At 43.1% G+C, this 21254-nt stretch overlaps 1 protein-coding gene across 1 annotated transcript in view; it reads right to left on the bottom strand.

Annotated features, from left to right (window-relative positions):
* The window catches only part of bmb (brambleberry), a 49731-nt gene that overhangs the window by 798 nt on the left and 27679 nt on the right, over nt 1-21254 (bottom strand). Inside the window, exons 6-11 of the mRNA XM_080182696.1 lie at nt 18249-18428; nt 16409-16615; nt 14884-15022; nt 14471-14532; nt 9832-10019; nt 345-433 (exon numbers count right to left, since the gene is read on the bottom strand). Coding sequence (XP_080038822.1) covers nt 345-433; nt 9832-10019; nt 14471-14532; nt 14884-15022; nt 16409-16615; nt 18249-18428 — 865 coding nt within the window. The remainder of the gene's footprint in view (nt 1-344; nt 434-9831; nt 10020-14470; nt 14533-14883; nt 15023-16408; nt 16616-18248; nt 18429-21254) is intronic.

Raw genomic sequence — 21254 nt, 5'->3', positions numbered from 1 at the left:
TATACATTCAAGACCGAGTTATACAGAATTTTGATAGACAAATGGGCAGGCAGGAAAGTGGAACTGAGACCACAATCAGATCTGCCAGGAATAGGGAACATGTTTGAAGGGTTTACTCCTATGTCCCTATTACCAAGACCCTAATGATCTCTTTGCCATGTCCTCATTTAGCACCAAGAGCATTCATTCTCTATTAAAATCAGTTATTAACATTTCCTATTAGTTTTCTCTTTTTCCCCGCTGTAGTTTTCCCATATTCTAATTTTCCTGGCTTCTTAATCTGCCTTGTTTAGATATTGGTTTGAAATTTCCCTTCTCCAGTGGTACTCTATTGGGGCACTTACCCACTGCTGGCAGCAGAATGATTGAGATTGAAGGTTTCAGCTTCAGATGCACCCGCATGGTGATTCAGGGCAGCCCCTTCCACAACAATCTAAAGCAAGCATCGAGGACACAAAGTAGATGTAAAATTAAAATAGACTGAAGTAAGGAACAACTAACAAAACAACCAAGATATCACATCTAGAGCAGTGTGCAGTTTTGCTCTCCTTATCTAAGGAAGGATACAAGTGCACCAGTAGTTCAGAGGTGGTTCACTTGACTGATAATGGGGTGATGAGGGGTTATTTTACTAAGAAAGCTTGGACAGGTTGGGCTTGTATCCATTAGAATTTAGAAGATTGAGAGGTGATCTTAAGACATAATGGATCCAGAGGGGCCTTGACAGATTGGATGCTGAAACAGGTTTCATCTTGTGGGGAAAAATAAGGGGTCTCCTATTTAAGGGATGAGAAGAATTTGAGGGGTTGAGAGCCTTTTAAACTCTTTCCCAGGGAGCAGTAGAAGCAGGGCCATTGAATTTTAAGGCAAAGTTAGATAGATTTTTACCTAACAATGAGTCAATGGTTATTGGGGGTAGGGAAATGCAAAGTCAAAAACAATCTTATCAGCCATGATCTTATTGATTGGTAAAGCAGGCTCGAGAGGCTGAATGGCCTCCATCTGCTCTGTTCATATCACAGGCCACGAACACCAACTATTCCAGCACTAGGCTAGTCCTTCCCTGTTGGTAATCAACCAGATCTCTGGATCTGATGAGGTCTCCAATGGAAACTTGTGGAAGCCCCAAGATCTGATATTTTTTTTCTTTCAATGCATCTATTTGTTAAATTATTGCTGTCCCTGTAAATGAAAAAATCATTCTTTCAGTAGCTCTATTGTTTGGGTTGCAGATACTGGCTTTGAGGTTGGTTTCCCAAAGAGATTTTTCCCACAGTTTGAAACCTGCCTGTGAGATCTAATCCAAGGCATTGGATATCAAAGAACAAAACAGCCTGGGAAACAGGCCCCTCGGCCCAACGAGCCCACATCGCCACCACAACACCACCAGTCCCCCCCTCCACCCATGACCCTTGTCTAATGTTTTATGGCCATCCACATTGAGGGAATCTGATTTAGGGACAATTTATTACTGCCAATCAGCCTAATAGCACATCTTTGGGGTGTGGGAGGAAACCAGAGCACCCAGAGAAAACCCACACAAGCACAGGGAGAACGTGCAAACTCCCACAGACAATGGCCCAAATCCATGCGTCTGCACAGCAAACAGTGATAGTCACTGAGCTGTCGTCTTGCCCAGCATCTGGTCCAGTTTAAGCACACACTAACGACATGAAGCACTAGGCCAATCTCGAACAACCAAGAGCAGCCCAAGTACGACCCATCGCGTGTATGCCCTCGTTGGGCAACAAGGCGGACCAACTTAAAACCTATGAAGAGAAAAAACATCATACCATATACATTTACCTTACCTGGGACACCCCAATGCTAATGAACTTTGTTTAAAACAATCTCCTATATCCACCCAACTCCAACCCACTCATGTGCCTGTCTAAGTTATTCTTAAACAACTCTAGCGTGCTTGCCTCCACCACCTTACTTGGCAGAGCATTCCATACCCCCTCTACCTTCTGAAAAACCTCCCTCTGGCCTGGATAGGTTTGAAATTCTTCGCCAACATAGGAAATCTTGCTTTCTCCATCCCCCACCCCCCTCCCTTTCCTAGTCTCAGTGGATTGAGACTATGTTTGATGCCCCTACCTGGTGGCAGTGGTTAGCACTGCTGCCTCAGTGCCAGACACCTGGGTTTGATTCCAGCCTTCAGTGACTGTGTGGTGTTTACATATTCTCCCTGTGCCTGCATGGGTTTCTTCAGGTGCTCTGGTTTCCTCCCACACACTAAAGATGTGCAGGTTAGGGATTATAGGGATATGTTGGGGAAAAGGACCTGGATGAGATACTCAGTGCAGAGTGAATGGCCTCCTTCTGTACAATAGGGATTCTATACCACCCACCCCCCCCAATTCTAATGAAGACCAGCTAACAGTTCAAGGATGAAACTTGGAACAACAACCTAAATTGCTTATGCCACAGTTCACTTTGTAAGGTGTTTAAATTATAACTTAGCAGGAGATTGGAGGTAACTGTCAGGAAGTGAGAATTAGCAAGAAGCTGAAAACATTTTGCTGTCCAGTAAGTGCAAGAGCTCAGTCCAGCAATAAGCATATTCAGTTACAATATGGGCTGGATAGACCAAAGCCTTAGTCTTCTCACTGCATCAGATTGAGAGAGTGCAATTTGGGTCCTTTGCTAGAAAGAACAAGCATATTCTGTGAATGTACACAAATAGGAAAGGGAGAGGTGGACAACCCAAACCCGAGGGGGGAATTTCCCTCTAATCATTCAGAGTTATATTTTAAACTCAGTTTCTAGGTGAAGTATGGATGCCATAAACCATAGAAAATTACAGCTCAAACAGGCCTTTTGGCCCTTGTCTGTGCCAAACCATTTTTTGCCTAGTCCCACTGACCTGCACTTGAACCATATCCCTCCATACCCCCCTCATCCATGAGCCCATCCAAGATTTTCTTAAATGCTACCACTTTATTCGGCAGCTCATTCCACACTCCCACCACTGTTTGAAACAGCCCCCCAATATTCCCTTAAACTTTTCTCCTGTCACCCTTAACCCATGCCCTCTTTTTTCCCCCCCTTCTAGCCTCAGTGGAAAAAACCTGCTTGAAGTCACTATCTATACCCATCAAAATCTTATACACCTCTATCAAATCTCCCCTCATTCTTCTACGCTCCAGGGAATAAAGTCCTAACCTATTCAATCTCTCTAACTTAGCTTCTCAAGTCCTGGCAACATCCTTGTGAACCTTCTCTGCACTCTTTCAACCTTATTTACGTCCTTCCTGTAACTAGGTGACTAAAACTGTACACATTACTCTAAATTTAGCCTCACCAATGCCTTATATAACCTTACCATAACACTCCAACTTTTATACTCGATACTCCGATTTATAAAGGCCAATGTACCAAAAGCACTCTTTACAACCCTATCCACCTGTGACGCCACTTTTAGGGAATTCTGTACCTGTATTCCCAGATCCCTCTGTTCAACTGCAGTCTTCAGAGTCCTACCATTTAGCCTGTACATTCTTTGGTTTGTCCTTCCAAAGTGCAATACCTCACTTGTCTGCATTAAATTCTATTTTTCAGCCAATTTTTCTAGTTGGTCCAAGTCCCTCTGCACCTTTGAAAACCTTCCTCACTGTCCACTACACCTCCAATATTTGTATCAGCAAATTTGCTGATCCAATTTACCACATCATCCAGATCATTGATATAGATGACAAACAACAATGGACACAACGCCAATCCCTGCGGCACTCCACTAGTCACAGGCCTCCATTCAGAAGCAATCCTCCACAACCAATCTGGCTTCTTCCATTGAGCCAGTATCTAATCCAATTTACAGCCTCCCATGTATACCTAGCAACTGAAATCTTCCTAACTAATCTCCCATGAGGGACCTTGTCAAAAGCCTTGCTGAAATCCAGGTAGACAACAGTCACTGCCTTCCCTTCATCCACTTTCCTGGTGACCTCCTTGAAAAACTCTAATAGATTGTGCGTGGTAGGTCATGTTTGACCAAAGCCACGTTGACTCTCCCTAATAAGTCCCTGTCTATCCAAATATTTGTATAACCTATCCCTTATCGCACCTTCACTAACTTGCCAACCACCGATGTCAAGCTTACTGGCCTTAATTTCCCAGATTTCTTTTGGAACTTTTTTTAAGCAACGGAACAACATGAGCCACCCTCCAATCATCCAGCACCTCCCCCGTGAATACTGACATTTTAAGTATGTCTGCCAGAGCCACTGCAAGTTCAACACTAGCCTCCCTCAACGTCCATGGGAATACCCTGTCTGGTCCTGGTGATTTATCCACTCTTATTTGCCTCAAGAAAGCCAGCACCACCACCTCTTTAATCTGTAAAGGTTCCATGATCTCCCTACCCGTTTGTCCTATTTCCGTAGATTCTATGCCCGTTTCCTCAGTAAATACGGATGCAAAAAACCCATTTAGTATCTCCCATCTCTTTTGGTTCTGTAGAACCATAGAAAATTACAGCTCAGAAACAGGCCTTTTAGCCCTTCTGGTCTGTGCTGAACCATTTTTTGCCTAGTCCCACTGACCTGCACTTGAACTATATCCCTCCACACCCCTCTCATCCATGAACCCATCCAAGTTTTTCTTAAATGTTGAGTGACCCTGCATTTACCACTATCTGGCAGCTCATTCCACACATAGTCTACCACTCTGGTCTTCAAGAGGACCAATTTTATCCCTCACTATTCTTTTGCTCCTTACATACCTACAGAAGCTCTTTGGATTTTCCTTCACTGTCTGCCAAAGCAACCTCATGTCTTTTTTAGCCCTTCTGATTTCCTTCTTAAGGAGCTTCTTGCATTTTTTATACTCCGAGCATCTGATCTGTTCCTTGCTGCCTGTACATTTCATACAACTCTCTTCCTCTTAATCAGCGTTACAATCTCCCTCAAGAACCAAGGCTCCTTATTCCTATTTACTTTGCCTTTAATCCTGACAGGAACATACAAACTCTGCACTCAAAATTTCTCCTTTGAAGGCCTCACACTTTCCATTTACATCCTTACCAGAACAGCCTGTGCCAATCCACACTTCCCAGATCTCTTCTCATTTCATCAAATTTGGCCTTTTTCCAGTTCAGAACTTCAAGCCAAGGACCAGATCTATCCTTATCCAAGATCAGGTTGAAACTAATGGTATTATGATCACTGGATCCAAAGTCTTCTCTCACACTCACATCCATCAGCTGCCCTGACTCATTTCCAAATGGGAGATCCAATATCGCATCCTCTCTAGTTGGCACCTCTATATACTGATGTAGAAAATTCTCCTGAACACGTTTAACAAACTCTACCCCGATTAAACCTTTAACAGTATGCAAGTCCCAATCTATATTGCGTGGTTGAAGGATTGGTGTAGGGCAGAGGGTTTTAGATTCGTAGACCATTGGGAAGTCTTTATGAAAGAGGGGCAAATATATAAGAGGGATGGGGTACAGTTAACTGGGAAGGGTGTGAATATCTTAGCTGGAAGGTTAGCTGGAGTGTTTCGGCAGTGTTTAAACTAATATGGAGGGGGGGGTGGGGATGTGGACGGAACTGGGATTGGGGATAGGGTAAGCCCAGAGGGTAGGAAGAAGGATCGAATTGTTTCTGAGTGTCTTCGGTGCATGTGTTTCAATGCTAGGAGTGTGACTGGCAAAACAGATGAACTGAAGGCAATAATGTTCGAAAGGAAGTTGGAAGTGGTGGCGGTGACAGAGACTTGGTTAAAGGAAGGGCAGGACTGGCAGTTGAATGTTCCTGGGTATAAGTGCTTCAGGCGTGATAGGGGAGGGTCACAGAGAGGTGGGGGAGTGGCGTTGTTAGTTAAGGATTGCATCATAGCAGTGCAGAGGGAGGGAGGAATAGAGGATATAGGAATCGAGTCGCTATGGGTGGAGTTGAGGAATAGGAAGGGAGATGTTACTATGTTGGGTGTGTACTACAGACCGCCCAACAGCCTGAGGGCTGTGGAAGAAGGGATAAGCAGGGACATTCTAGATAAGTGCAGGAAGAATAGGGTGGTGGTAGTGGGAGATTTTAATCTCCCCGGGGTAGACTGGAAGGTGCCGAGATCAGAGGGTGCTGACGGGGAGGAATTTGTACAGTGTGTAATGGAAGGATCCCTGGAGCAGTATGTGGATAGCCCGACCAGGGAGGGGGCTATACTGGACTTGGTTCTGGGGAATGAGCCTGGGCAGGTGGTTGACGTTGAAGTAGGAGAGCAGGTGGCTAACAGTGACCACAACTCTGTCTGGTTTAAGATATTAATGGATAAAGATGAAGCCTGTCCTAAGGGGAGGGTGTTAAACTGGGGGAGGGCTAGATACAACCGGATTAGGCAGGATCTTAAAGATACGGACTGGGGTAAGCTGCTTGATGGCAGGTCGACGCTGGGTATGTGGGAGTCTCTCAAGGGAAAACTAAAATCTTTGCAGGAAAGGCACGTGCCGGTCAAGAGGAAGGATGGGAAGGGTAGGATTAGAGAGCCGTGGATAACTAGGGATATTGAGGACCTGGTCAGGAGGAAGAGGGAGGCGTACATTAGATCTAGGCATTTGAGGACAGAGATAGCGTTAGAAGAATACAGAGAATGTAGGAGAGAACTTAAAAGGGGCATCAGAAAGGCAAAAAGGGGCCATGAAATGGCTTTGGCGGGTAGGATTAAAGAAAATCCTAAGGCATTTTACTCCTATGTTAGAAATAAAAGGATGGTTAGAGGGAAGATTGGCCCTCTCAGGGACAGAGGAGGGGAACTATGCTTGGAGCCTGGGGGAATGGGGGAGATCCTGAATGAATACTTTGCGTCAGTATTCACACAGGAGAGGGGCCTGATGTCTGGTGCTGTGCTTGAGGAGTTTGAGGATCCGTTGAGGGATATAGTCATCACGAGGGAAGAAGTGTTGGGACTCTTAGACAGTATAAAGACGGATAAATCTCCAGGGCCTGATGGCATCTATCCCAGGCTGTTAAGGGAGGTGAGGGATGAAATTGCTGGGCCTCTGACGCAAATCTTTGTCTCTTCTTTGGACACAGGTGAGGTCCCAGAGGATTGGCGCATTGCAAATGTAGTACCGTTGTTTAAGAAGGGTCAGAGGGATAACCCAGGGAATTATAGGCCGGTGAGCTTGACTTCAGTTATAGGCAAGCTAATGGAGAGGATCCTCAAGGATAGGATGTATGAACATCTGGAGCGCTGCAATCTGATCAGGGATACGCAGCATGGCTTCGTTACAGGGAGGTCGTGCCTTACGAATCTAGTGGAATTTTTTGAAGAGGTGACAAAAACGCTTGACGAAGGACAAGCCGTTGATGTTGTCTATATGGATTTCAGTAAGGCGTTTGACAAGGTCCCTCATGGTAGGCTGATAGAAAAGGTGAAGGCTCATGGGATACAAGGCCAGGTATGTAGATGGGTGGAGAACTGGCTTGGGAGGAGGAGACAGCGAGTAGTAGTGGAAGGCTCCTTTTCCAATTGGAGGCCTGTCACCAGTGGTGTGCCGCAGGGCTCGGTACTTGGACCTCTTCTATTTGTGGTATATATTAATGACTTGGAAGAGGGGGTAGGTGGTGTGATCAGCAAATTTGCTGATGACACCAAGATGATTGGATTGGCGGGTACTGAGGAGCAGTGCCTGGCAATGCAACAGGACATAGATAGGCTGGTAGATTGGGCAGATAGATGGCAAATGGAATTTAATCCGGAGAAATGCGAGGTGATGCACTTTGGCCGGAATAATGTGGAGGGGAGTTATACGATAAAAGGTAGAACTATCTGGAGTATAGATACGCAGAGAGACCTGGGGGTGCAAGTGCATAAGTCCCTGAAGGTGTCGGTACAGGTGCAGAATGTGATGAGGAAAGCGTATGGTATGTTAGCCTTCATAGGAAGAGGTATAGAATATAAGAGTAGGAGTTTGATGTTGCAGTTGTATAGAACGTTGGTTAGGCCTCACTTGGAGTACTGTGTCCAGTTCTGGTCACCGTACTACCGGAAGGATGTAGAGATCCTGGAGAGAGTGCAGAGGAGATTTACCAGGATGTTGCCTGGTATGGAAGGGCTGTCTTACGAGGAAAGATTGGATGAACTTGGGCTGTTTTCCCTTGAGAGACGTCGGCTGAGGGGGGATCTAATAGAGGTTTATAAGATTATGAAGGGGATAGATAGAGTAAATGGTGGTAAGCTTTTTCCGCTACAAGAAATGGATAGAACGAGGGGTCACGGGCTTAGGGTGAGGGGGGCTAGGTATAAGACAAATATTAGAGGGCAGTTTTTCACGCAAAGGGTAGTGGGGGTGTGGAATGCACTGCCGAGTAAGGTGGTGGAAGCAGGCACGCTAGGGTTGTTTAAGAGTCACTTAGACAGCCATATGAGCGGGCTACATATAGGGGGATATAGTAGGCCTTACTGAACATTGTAGGCTTGGGAATACGTTTTGCCTCAGGAATGTTAGTCTTTGCCTGTTTAATAATGAATTTTTTTGTCTCCACAGGCATTTAAGTCCAGCAAGGGGCATGCAGGCGGCAGGTTGTAGTGGGCTGCTCTTGGATGTTGCTTCGGGAGTTGCCTATTGCTTCATGTCGTTAGTGTGCTTAAACTGGACCATCTCGAGGGCAACATGACAGCTCAGAGACTATCTCTGTTGCTGTGCGGACACATGGATTTGGGCCTGTGTCTGTGGGAGTTTGCACGTTCTCCCCGTGGTTGCGTGGGTTTCCTCCGGGTGCTCCGGTTTCCTCCCACATCCCCCAAAGATGTGCTTTTAGGCTGATTGATTGGGTACTAAAATTGTCCCTAAATTGGACCTCCCTGATCCTCGCACGTTAGGCGTAGACTAAAATCATGAATAGGTCACTGAGATAGTAGGACGGCGGCGCGGGCTCGTTGGGCCGGGGGGCCTGTTTCCCGTGCTGTGTTGTTCTTTGTTCTATATGTGGAAAATTAAAATCCCCGATCACAATTTTGTTTCTTGCAGTTGTCAGCTATCTCTCTGCTGATCTGCTCCTCCAATTCTCGCTGACTATTGGGTGGTCGATAATACAACCCTATTAATGTGGTCATACCTTTCCTGTTTCTCAGCTCCACCCATAGGGCCTCTATGGGCAAGTTCCCTAATCTATCCTGCCTGAGTACTGCTGTAACATTCTCCCTGACCAACAATGCCACCCCCCCCCCCCCCCACCACCTTTTATCCCTCCACCTCTATCACACCTGAAACACTGGAACCCTGGAACATTGAGCTGCCAGTCCTGCCCCTCCTGTAGCCAAGTTTCACTAATGGCTATGTCATATTTCCATGTGTCAGTCCACGCCTTCAGTTCATCTGCCTTCCCTGCAATACTCCTGGCATTGAAATAGACAACACCTCAAAAGATTATTTCCACCACACTCAACCTTTCCATTTGTGATTTTGCTTGAACTAACCTGTCTTTTTACCCCCCCCTCCACTATCTGCTCTGGCACTCTGGTTCCCATCCCCCTGCAAATCTAGTTTAAACACTCCCCAATAGCACTAGCAAACCTCCCTGCAAGCATATTGGTCCCCCTGTAGTTTAGGTTTAACCCATCTCTTCTGCAGGTCCCACCTGCCCCAGAAGAGGTCCCAATGATCCAAGAATCGGAAACCCTGCCCCCTACACCAGTTCCTCAGCCATGTGTTCATCCACCCAAGCATCCTGCTCTTACCCTCACTGGAGATTACTACCCTCAGGGTCCTACTTTTTAAACTTCCTTCCAAGCTCTCTATACTCTCTTTAGGACCTCCAGGAAGCTAAACATCTTGTTCCCAAATATCAGCTACATTTATGAATTTTTAAGAGTTGAACATACATTTCTCTGAGTGACCTCCCAACGAGCAGAGTTGGTTAATCCCATTCTTTTCTTCAAGATGGGCATGGAGCTGATCGGAGTTCTGAAGAGACAGTCCATTGGAGCTGCAGTGTCTGATGATGCCTGGGCGGTAGTCTCTATCAAAGGGCTACTTCTGATAAAATCCACATTCCTCAAACCATAGTTGCCTGAATCAGAAAAAAAAAGTCCTTCAACTTGTTCCTGAAGTAGTTTGAGGAATACAAACAATACATATTTCATACAGCTTCCACCTCTACTCAATGAGCATTCCAGACCAAAAAGCTAAGATTCAAGCAAGTTCCTAAAGCACAACCTTTCTGGGAAAATGTGTTCACTGAAGTACATCACAATAACCAGTGCATTTGTTACACCTTACTGCCCACGCCATCCATTAACTAGCAAGACACAAGTCAATTGTTGAGACAGTGCTAAAATGTCCAGTCATTTCAGTCTATTTAGGAAGATGTGGAAGTATTAGAAAAGATTTACAAGAATGGTTCCAGGGATAAGGCTTCAGATACTTAGAATGGAGAAACTGGGGCTATTATCCTTAAATCTTATCCCCATCATTTCTTTAATAGGAGCATTCAAAATCATGGGGAGTGCAGAAAGAGTATATAGGGAGAAACTGTTCCCATTGTAGAAGGGGTGAAAACCAGAGGACATCTATTTAAAACATTTGGTGAAGAAGCAGTGGCAACAGGAGGACTTTATTATGCAGCAAGTCATTAAGATCTGGAAAGCTCTGTCTCAGTGTGATGGATGCAGATTCAATCACAGCTTTCATAGGGAAATGGAGTAACTGCTGGAAAGGAAGAAATGTGCAGGGCCACAAGGAAAGTATGACACAGCTACAACGACTTTAAAAATAAAACCAGACAAGTCCAATGGTGTTAAACTACTGTGGGCCAGGTATGCATGTGACTGGAAATACTAACCTTCAATATGCAGCCATAACAGACCATTACTGACTAAAGCAGCTACTTCAACATGTCCTTTTTGTGGATATATTGAGGATGCTGAAAGAAACTTTTGTAAATTCAGAAGTATCAGGTTTTGTCCTGGTAGCACGATTAAACACAAATGTTGCATTGTAAACTTCAATCTGTTGTTGCAAAAAGCCAACACTTTAACATCAATCACACTGCTCCATGTTTTGCAAACTGAGTCAAGGCTTATTTATTTTTAAGCATTGACGGAGGGGAAATATAATCATTAAATGGTGTTCTTTCCTATCACAAGTTAGCCTAATCTCAGTTTCCAATTACAAATATTGGCAGAGCCAATTAACTGACATTCTCATTAGTGCCCTGTTTACAATACATATATCACATTAATGTATCACCTAAGTTATTTGTATATTAAAGTATGTTCTTGTATCATTCCTATAATTACTAATCCCTCTGGTCTGACTGCTGTCCATCTCTCAAACAGGTTTAACCCAAGCTAAACAGTTTATCACTAATTATGACATCTTTTCTTGGCCAAAATCTGAACAACTCGCAGCTCCTCTTTAGTCAATCCTGTTTCCCATCTTTCAAAATGGCCATTGCTTCCCCACTCACCTTCAAAATCCTAATCTTAACTACCAGCCAGAGCCTACTGTTGCTCAAACATGTCTGAATGTTGTAACCACCTTGCTTTGTTCAACCCTACCACCACTTCCACCCAGTTTACACCAAGTCCAAAGAACAAAGATTACTGTGATTAAAGTCACCAATGGCACCCTTTCTGACTGCTGCATATTCCCCTTCTCCTCCTCAGTCAATGTCTCCACTTCTAAAGGTTTAATTCTGTAGCACCACCCTATACCATCCCATCACAGCCAACACATCTTGCCATGGCTTCACTTCTCACCTCCATAAAGGATGAGATTAACTGGGAGAGAATAGGACTGTGCAAGGATCAAGAAGGTCATTTATGTGCAGATCCACAAGAGAGGGGTGAGATCCTAAATGAATATTTCTCATTAGCATTTACTATTGAGAAAAGCATGGATGTTTGAGAACTTGGGGAAATAAATGGTGATGTTTTGGAGTGTACATATTACAGAAGGGATGGTGCTGGAAGTGTTAAAGAGCATCAAGGTAGATAAATCCCCAGGACCTGATGAAGTATATCCCAGGACACGGGAGGAAATTGCAGGTCCTTTAGCCAAGATATTTGAATCATTTGACAGCTACCAGTGAGATGCCTGAAGATTGGAGGGTGGCAAATGTTGTGGCCTTTGTTTAAAAAGGGCTGCAGGGAAAAGCCTAAGAACTGCAGGCAGGTGAGCCTCATATCTGTAGTCAGGTTTACAGCATGAAAACAGGCCCTTTGGCCCAACTTGTCCATGTCATCTTTTTTTAAAACCCCTAAGCTAATCCCAATTGCTTGCATTTGATCCATATCCCTCTATACCCATCTTACCCAGGTAACTATCTAAATCCTTTTCAAAAGACAAAAAATTGTACCCACCTCTACTACCACCTCTGGCAGCTTGTTCCAGACACTCACCACCCTCAAAAAATTGCCCCTCTGGACACTTATCTCTCCCTTCAGTTTAGACCTATGGCTCTAGTTTTAAACTCCCCTACTTTTGGAAAAAGATATTGATTATCTAGCTGATTTGTGCCCCTCAGGCCAAGATCACCCCTCAGACTTCTACGCTCCAGAGAAAAAGTCCCAGTCTATCCAGCCTCTCCTCCTAACTCAAACCATCAAGTCCCAGGAGCATCCTAGTAAATATTTTCTCCACTCTTTCTAGTTTAATAATATTCTTTCTGTAATAGGGTGACTAGAACTGTACACAGTATTCCAAGTGTGGCCTTACCAATGTCTTGTACAACTTCAAGATGTCCTAACTCCTTTATTCAATGTCCTGACCAATGAAACCAAGCATGCTGAATGTCTGTCCATCTGTGGCTCCACTTTCAAGGAGCTATGAACACATACCCCTAGATCTTTTTGTTCTGTAACTCTCCAGCACTCTACCATTAACTGAGAAGTCCTGCCCTGGTTCAATCTACCAAAATGCATCATCTTGCATTTATCTAAATTAAACTCCACTTGCCATTTGTCAGCCAATTGATCAAGATCCATTTGCAATCGGAGATAACTTTCTTCATTGTCCACTATGCCACCAAGCTTGGTATCACCTGCAAACTTACTAACCATGCCTCCTAAATTAATGATTTGGATGAGAATTTAAGTGACAAATAACAATGGACCCAGTGGCTGTAGTGTGTAAATTGTTAGAAGGTACTTTGAGAGACATGATCTATAGGCATTTAGAGATGCAAGGAATGATTAGGGACAGTCAGCATGGCTCAAGAGTGAAAAATCATGTCTCACGAATTTGATTGTTTTTTGAAGGGGTAATCAAGGTAGATGAGGGCACTGCAATCCACATTGCCTACGTGGACTTTAGCAAAGCCCTTGACAAGGTACTGCATGGTAGGTTGTTGCAACAACCTACCATGCTGTACCTTGTCAAGGGCTTTGCTAAAGTCCATGTAGGTTAAATTTCACGGGATCTAGGGTGAGGTAACCAATTGGATACAAAATTGGCTCAACAACAGAAGACATTGGGTAGTTGTAAAGAGTTGTTTTTCAAACTGGAGGCTTATGACTAGCAGTGTGGCTCAGGGATCAGTGCGCCTCAGGGATCAGTGCTAGGTCCACTGTTATTTGTCATTTATATTAGTGATTTGGATGAGAATTTAGGAGGCATGGTTAGCAAGTTTGCAGATGACACCAAGATTGGTGGCCTAGTGGACATTGAAGGTTGTTATCTAGGATTGCAATGGGAACTTGATCAATTGAGCCACTGGGCTAATGAATGGCAGATGGAGTTATAGATAGGGAAGTCTAAAACTAGAGGGCATAGGTTTAAGGTGAGAGATGCAAAAGGGCCCAGAGAGGCAGTTTTTTCCAGAGGGTGGTGAGTGTCTGGAACAAGCTGCTGGAGGCAGTGATAGAGGCAGGTACAATTTTGTCTTTTAAAAAGCATTAGACAGTTACATGAAACAAAAGCAGAAAAATGCTGAAAAATCTTAGGTCTGACAGCAACTATGGAGAAAGTAAGGGCAACGTTGAGTCTAGTTGACTCATCAGATCTATTAGAGCTCTGAAGGGTCATCTAGACTCAGTGTTGGCTGCCCTTTCTCTCTCCAGATGCTGTCAGACCTGCTGAGATTTTCCAACATTTTTGTTTTGGTTTCAGTTTCCAGCATCTGCAGTATTTCACATTTATCTATAGATAAATCGAACTCTTATAGTTCCATGGGTAAGATAGAGGAATATGGGCCAAATGCAGGCAATTGACATCAAGCTTAATGGTAAAAATTGAGCCACATGGACAAGTTGGGCTGAAGGGCTCATTTCCATGATGCAAACCTCTCACTCTAGCCTTGGAGAAACTCTATCTGCCAACTCTTTATTCCTCTGTTGGAGAACTCAGTAACAACTATACTCCTGGTGGTGGGGAATCAGTTGTCATTTTTATGTTATTACTACAGAAAGTCCAGAGCTTTCACATTCCTCCACGATGGCAAAAGATACAAAAATTTCACTTTATAAACCACATGGTTTCTTCCAGCTTTGAAGCTTCTAACTTGTTTGCAGTGAATTTTACCTTGCAAGCCGTCACATTCCAGTTTCTCAAGTTCTTCCTCTAAGCTGAGAATGTCATGCTTTCTAGGAACACAAAAGCTTTATTAAGTATTCTTGTGCATATCACCAAACCATGTTCACTTAAATAATCAAAAATATAAAAGCAATCACCAATAGGCAGCATAAACTAGCAAGAGTTACTTGATAACAAGAGTGTAATGGCTCATTTACCCCAGTCCTAACAAAGGAAACTTTAATGCATTCCTGCCATTGCCCACGTCAGACCTACTAACTTGACAGTGATCTACCAAAGCAGACACTGCCCTGATGAGAATGGCTCAGCAGTTGATGGTCAGCAAGGACTGCTTGTACCCATCCTTGCAAGTCTGTGGTATAGAAGAGAGGAAAAGAAAACCCACAAGGTCTGGCCCATACCGCTCAGGAGTGGAGGTGCAAAACCCAGTCTTTGAGTTGTAGAAGTTTGAAGACACAATGACAGGAGTAGATGGTTGACCTTGCAGAGATTCTTTCTTCCTGAAGGCCAAACTAAAGCAGTTAACCAACATCCAGTTACCTAAACAAAAAGTTAAATAGAACTTGATAAGAATTGACTTGTTCAATGAACGAGTAAACACAATTCTATTACAAAGGAAAAGAAATCCCTGCGTCTCTTACTACTTGCATGCCATTTAGAAGATTCATGAGTTCCCTTTGTGTTGGTTGCCATTTAATTCGCACTTTGCCAGTCTTATTTTCCTCAGAATTTTGAATTGATCCATTTGTCAGGATCAATTTGTGACCAATTCTAACTGGCACAGGCTATGATATGCAATTATTTCTTTAATAAATAAGCAGATTTGGAATCCTCATATAGAAACACTTTCCCCTCACTTTGCTAAGACCCTCTTCCAAGCTACTAATCAACTCTTGCCAGCTACAGTTCCATGAATGGGTTTCATCCCAGTTGTACCCTACTCAAATCATAGAAACCTTAGTGCAGAAAGAGGCCATTTGGCCCATCAAGTCTGCACTGACCACAATCCCACCCAGGCCCTACCCCCATATCCCTACATATTTACCTGTTAATCCCTCTACTCTACACATCTCAGAACACTAAGGGGCAATTTTAGCATGGCCAATCAACCTAACCCACACATCTTTGGACTGTGGGAGGAAACTGGAGCATCCAGAGGAAACCCACGCAGACACGGGGAGAATGTGCAAATTCCACACAGTGACTGAAGCTGGGAATCAAACCCAGGTCCCTGGAGCTGTGAGGCAGCAGTGCTAACACTGCCATCGTGCCACCCACCAACTGAAAGCAATTATACTAACAGAATGGCAAATATTAGATGTTTGAATGATTTACCAACATGTAAAGTTATTAATAAAGTAGATTTACATTCACCCTGCAATGAAGTTACTGTGAAAATCCCCTAGTTGCCACACTCTGGCACCTGTTTGGGGCCATGGAGGGAGAATTTAGTATGGCCAATGCACTTAACCAGCACGTCCTTTGGACGTGTGGGAGGAAACCAGAGCATTTGGAGGAAGCCCATGCAGACATGGGGAGAATGTGCAAACTCTACATAGACACCAGTCATCCAAGGCAGGAATTGAACCCAAGTCCCTGGCACTGAGGTAGCAGTGCTAACCACTGTATCACCCTCACTGGGTAATGAACAGATAGAAATCATTCAAGCCTTCAAACTATTACCTAGGTTTACTACATACCTACTTTTGGACCAGAAAGTTCATGTTTTTCACGTCACTTGACCTGAAGCTTTAACTAAGAGGACACTATTTATTAGAAGTAATTTCAACACCCACTACCCCAATGGAAGCATTATCCATCAATATTAAACATTGCATTAAATTTTCAAACTTGAGCCACGATCCCATCTCCTTTTCCAGTATTTCATGTGACAAAAAGCCATCCGTAATGTAACTCTCCACTTACCAACCACAGTCAAAGACAGAAAGAGACTGAGACACTTGAAGTCCATGGAAACACAATGGTTAAACTGAGATAGAGCATTCAACACCACCAGAACCAACAACACTGCCCGAGAGAAACCTGGAGTTTGCAAGAACGTCATGATGAGAGCAGCAACCAGAAAATAGCTGACATGTACTGTACATGTGTAGATCACATGAAGATTTCCTCCTGTAATTACAAATTCAGTGTAGAAAAGTACAATTGTTACAACAACAAACCAGGTTACTTCACTACAATCCAAAAAGATTATGTCTAAAGACTTTAAAAACTTAAGAAAAATTTTGGCTGAGCAACATAACCACCAGAATTCTACCACCCCACCCACCATGGAATTGGAATGGGTCCAACAACGAAATCTCCATTGAGCTCAGGTGGGAATTTCCAGTCTCACCCCGAATGAGGCCATATAATCCTGCCTGAAGAGTCATGCAGGACTGACGGTCAAATGATCAGTCACTAGTCTTTGTTTACTTAGTACAACTGGCAGATTACAAGCTGCCAGACTAAACAGGAGGAGCAGCAGAGGGACATGAATTATTAGGTGCTATCTAATGTTCCAAAATGCCTATACATGATCAGATAACTTCTTGCTTTTTTCTGGACGCTCATTGTAGAGTGTCTTATACCTCACACAGTGGACTCAGTGGAAAATCATATCCCTAACGACAGTATTATGCAGTAGTAGAAAATGTAGTCTGGCAATATTCAGAGCACACAATCCCCTTTTGCAAATCAGCATCAAAATGCAGAAATTTACAGCTACACATTTTCCTGGAAAGTCTTCCCACAATAATCTGTGTTCACATTTACAAATAGAAGTTTCCTATGTAAATCTATCCCATTAGAACTGCACTCCAAGTTGTGCCCCACCACTGGCATGAGGGTGCACTTCTATGACAAGTGCCAGCTCCAATTCTAATTGTGTAGAAGGGAATTTATATCAATTGGCCACTAACTCAACTTCACTGTATGATGACACTTGGTTTCAAACACCTCATTATGCATCTCCATTAGAAGCCACTTTATCTGGGGAGGCAGTGGCATAGTGGTATTATATCTGCTGATGGCGCAGATCGACACAAATGGATACGATCTGGTGGCCATTACAGAGACGTGGCTGCAGGGTGACAGGGACTGAGAGCTGAATGTACAGGGCTATCAAGTGTTTAGGAAGGATAGGCAGGAGGGAAAAGGGGGGGCGTAGCTCTGCTGATTAAATTATTAAATGATCTTATTGAATGGCGGGGCAGGCTTGAAGGACTGGATGGCCTACTCCTGCTCCTATTTCTTATGTTCTTATTGTTATTGGACTAGTAATCTAGAGACCATGGGCAATGCTCTGGGGATCTGGGTTCAAATTTAATTAAAAGTCTAAAGATGACCATTATCAATTATAATGTCCTTTACGGAAGGAAATCTGTAGTTCTTATCTGGTCTGGCTTACATGTGATTCCAGACTCTACAACAATGTGGTTGACTCAAATGCCCTCTGGATTTGAGGGGCAATAAATGCTGGCCCAGCCAGCAACTCCAAAATCTCATGAAAAGAGTTTTTTAAACAAATTAATAAATACCCCATCTTAAACAACTTGTGCAGGTGAATGTATAAGTTATTGTCTTAGCACAGTAAATCCCTTCCATAAAGAGCATTGAGATGAGTGATCAGTAACTCCATTCTTGGACTTTAGAATAAGACTGTGTTCACATGATTTTAAAAATCTTCAGGTGAACAATTGCACCAAAAAAGGAACAGGGGTTACTGAAGTAAACAGTCCAATTAAAGTTCTAATCAGCTCCTTACCTGTCCAGCTCAGGAAATGCTGAATGCTGTTCAGCCTTTGGCTGACTCCGAGTTCAAGGTGGTCAATCATGTACATCACCATGCCCACAGTCTGGTTCATCTTCTGCAACTTTTCCATTAGTTGATCGTAATATATGGCAGTCTGGGACTGATGAGCAGAAAATAAAGCCAGGTTCGAATCTGCAATGTATATTTTTTTTAAATTGATTAAGTGCATGGATAAAGCTACAACATAGTGCAGTGGGCCTTCGGCCCATCAAGTCTGCACTGACCACAATCCCACCCAGGCCCTATCCTCATATCCTTACACATTTACCTGCTAATCCCTCTAACCTACACATACCAGGATACTAAGGGACAAGTTTAGCATGGCCAATCAATCTAACCCACACATCTTTGGATTGTGAGAGGAAACCAGAGCACCCGGAGGAACCCATGCAGACACAAGGAGAACATGCAAACTCCACACAGACAGTGACCGAGCTGAGAATCAAACTCAGGTCCCTGGAGCTGTGAAGCAGCAGTGCTAACCACTCTGCTACCATGCCGTCTATGACAAATGAATTTCAGTGCAGGTAAATGTGAGGTCATTATTTCTGGAGCTAAAATTATAGAATATGGTTTTCTATGCAGAAAAGCTGGAAACAGTAGAGATTTGATCAAACTTGGGGGGGGTTCAAATATATACATCATTAAAATGTCATGAACTGGTACTGAGCTCCAGATGTTCCTTTTAATTACAGTTCATGAAGCATATGGGATCATAGCTTAATGGATTTATTTGTATGGTAAACATTAGAAATGAGGTATAATTTTAGGTGGGTTTAACTATGTCTGTGCCTGGAAGGGAACCACAGTTAGACTTATGCTAGACAAGTGTTCTGACACATGAAGGCTGGTTTCACTTCCAATTGGGATTCTATAGTATGTAGAGAGAGTTACAGCATGAAGACTACATATAGTTGCTTAGCAACTAGAGGCCCTATTAAAAAACAAACTTTTCTTGGTTCTTTAATTTTTAAGCTGGAAGCCAGGGCCAGTAACAGGCAGTAAGAAACAATACTGTATACTAATACATGGGACAATAATAAAATTAAAAATCTCTCTCTGCTTTACTACAAGAGAGACCATACAATGGAGTAATGGTTAAGAAAGCCAGTGCCAAAAATCTAAAGGACAGCTGCTTGAGGAAACTAGAGAAATTAAGAGCAGTTTCCAGGAAATTTAAGTTAAAAGAAAGAGGAACTGTGAGAACCAGATACTGTTCATTTCAAGTTAAGGACTGAAAAGGAGCTGGCTAATGAGAAGTCAGAAATAGACCTGAAGTCGTTCTAAGGTTTATGATGTTAATGCAGTTTGACAGACATTAATCAAAATGCCCAGACATAAATTGGATGTGGGGAAGATGTTTCCATTAGCACGTGAGACTAGGACCTGAGGGCACAGCCTCAGAATAAAAGGATGACCTTTCAAATCTGAGATAAGGAGGCCATTTCTTCAGCCAGGTAGTGGTGCATCTACAGAATTCATTGCTACAGGAGGCTAGGGAGGCCAGGACATTGAAAGTCCTTAAGACAGAGATAGATAAGAAGATCAAGGTTATAGGGAAAAGGCAGGAGTGGAGTTGAGAAACTTATCAGCCATGATTGAATGGCAGAGCAGACTCAATGGGCCAAATGGCCTAATTCTGCTCCTGCATCTTATAGTTGTGGAACAATTGGTGGTTAGATATCAGAATGTGTATTTGTTCAAGATGGTCCTGCAGTGTGGCAATTTCTTGTGAGCTATCCCCAATATATCCTACAATTCTATATTTTACTCTTGTTCTATGCTTTTAAAAAACTTAACTAAGTCTTATAAACTATGACATTATATTCTGCACATTCTCCTTTCCTTCTCCCCTGTGCATTCTATGAACAGTATGTTTTGTCTACATAGCACAAGTGAAACAATACTTTTTACTGTATACAAATATATGACAATAATAAATCAAATCAAAGTAAAACCAGTTAAGAAAAAAATCCCAATGAGGTTGGTGCAAAACTTGGAATGGATTCCCTGGTAGAAATAGAGCAGATGCTTTGTTTATAGAATCTTTTGGAAAAGGTGGAGTGGATTTCAGAATGCAAATCACTAAATGAAAATTTTACTGTGAGAAAGTGTTTTTTGGGAGTAGAGTTTGGAACCTCATGTAATAATCATCTGGGGGATTCTGAAGAGAAATCCAGGTACTAGCTTGGGTTCAGAGAGGAGTGTATATTTGATCACAGCCAACTTGCACACCAAGACCATTGTAACTTCAAATATACTTGTTAATACATGCAATAATCTTAAAACCTGTATATATTTAAGGTAAGGGAGTAAAGGAGTATTTTTTTTTTTCTTATTGTTAAAACTAATTGTCAAACACTAACTCTGGATGATTTGGGATATTGAAGCCCTGATCAAGGAGGCAGCACATGACATGCATAGGCAGCTGGGATCAAGTGGATCCCTTGAAGAATATAGAGGGTCTAGGAGTAGTGTTGAGGGAAATCAGGAAGGCCAAAAAAGGGGACATGAGACTGTTTTAGCAGATAAGGCAAAAGGAAAACCCAAAGAGCTTCTACAAATACATAAAGGGCAAAAGAGTATCTAGGGAGAGAGTAGGGTCTCTTAAGGATCAGCAAGGTAATCTATGTGCTGATCCACAAGAGATGGGTGAGACCTTAAATAGATATTTCTTATCAGTACTCACTGTTGAGAAAAGCTTTGATGCTAGGGAACTTGAGGAAATAAATAGTGATATCTTGAGGAGTGTACATATTATGCAGGAGGTGCTGAAAGTCTTAAAGCGCATCAACATAAAAGAAATAGGAGCAGGAGTAGGCCATCTAGCCCCTCGAGCCTGCCCCGCCATTCAATAAAATCATGGCTGATCTGAAGTGCATCAGTTCCACTTTCCCGCTTTCTCCCCATAACCCTTAATTCCCTTGTCTGTCAAAAACCTATCTACCCGTGACTTAA

The sequence above is a fragment of the Carcharhinus amblyrhynchos genome, unplaced genomic scaffold (assembly GCF_965287045.1).
Source record: "Carcharhinus amblyrhynchos unplaced genomic scaffold, sCarAmb.v2.hapA scaffold_81, whole genome shotgun sequence".
In the NCBI taxonomy this organism is placed as follows: domain Eukaryota; kingdom Metazoa; phylum Chordata; class Chondrichthyes; order Carcharhiniformes; family Carcharhinidae; genus Carcharhinus; species Carcharhinus amblyrhynchos.
Note: the sequence above shows the minus strand (reverse complement) of the source record. Positions and strands in the feature narration are given on the sequence as shown.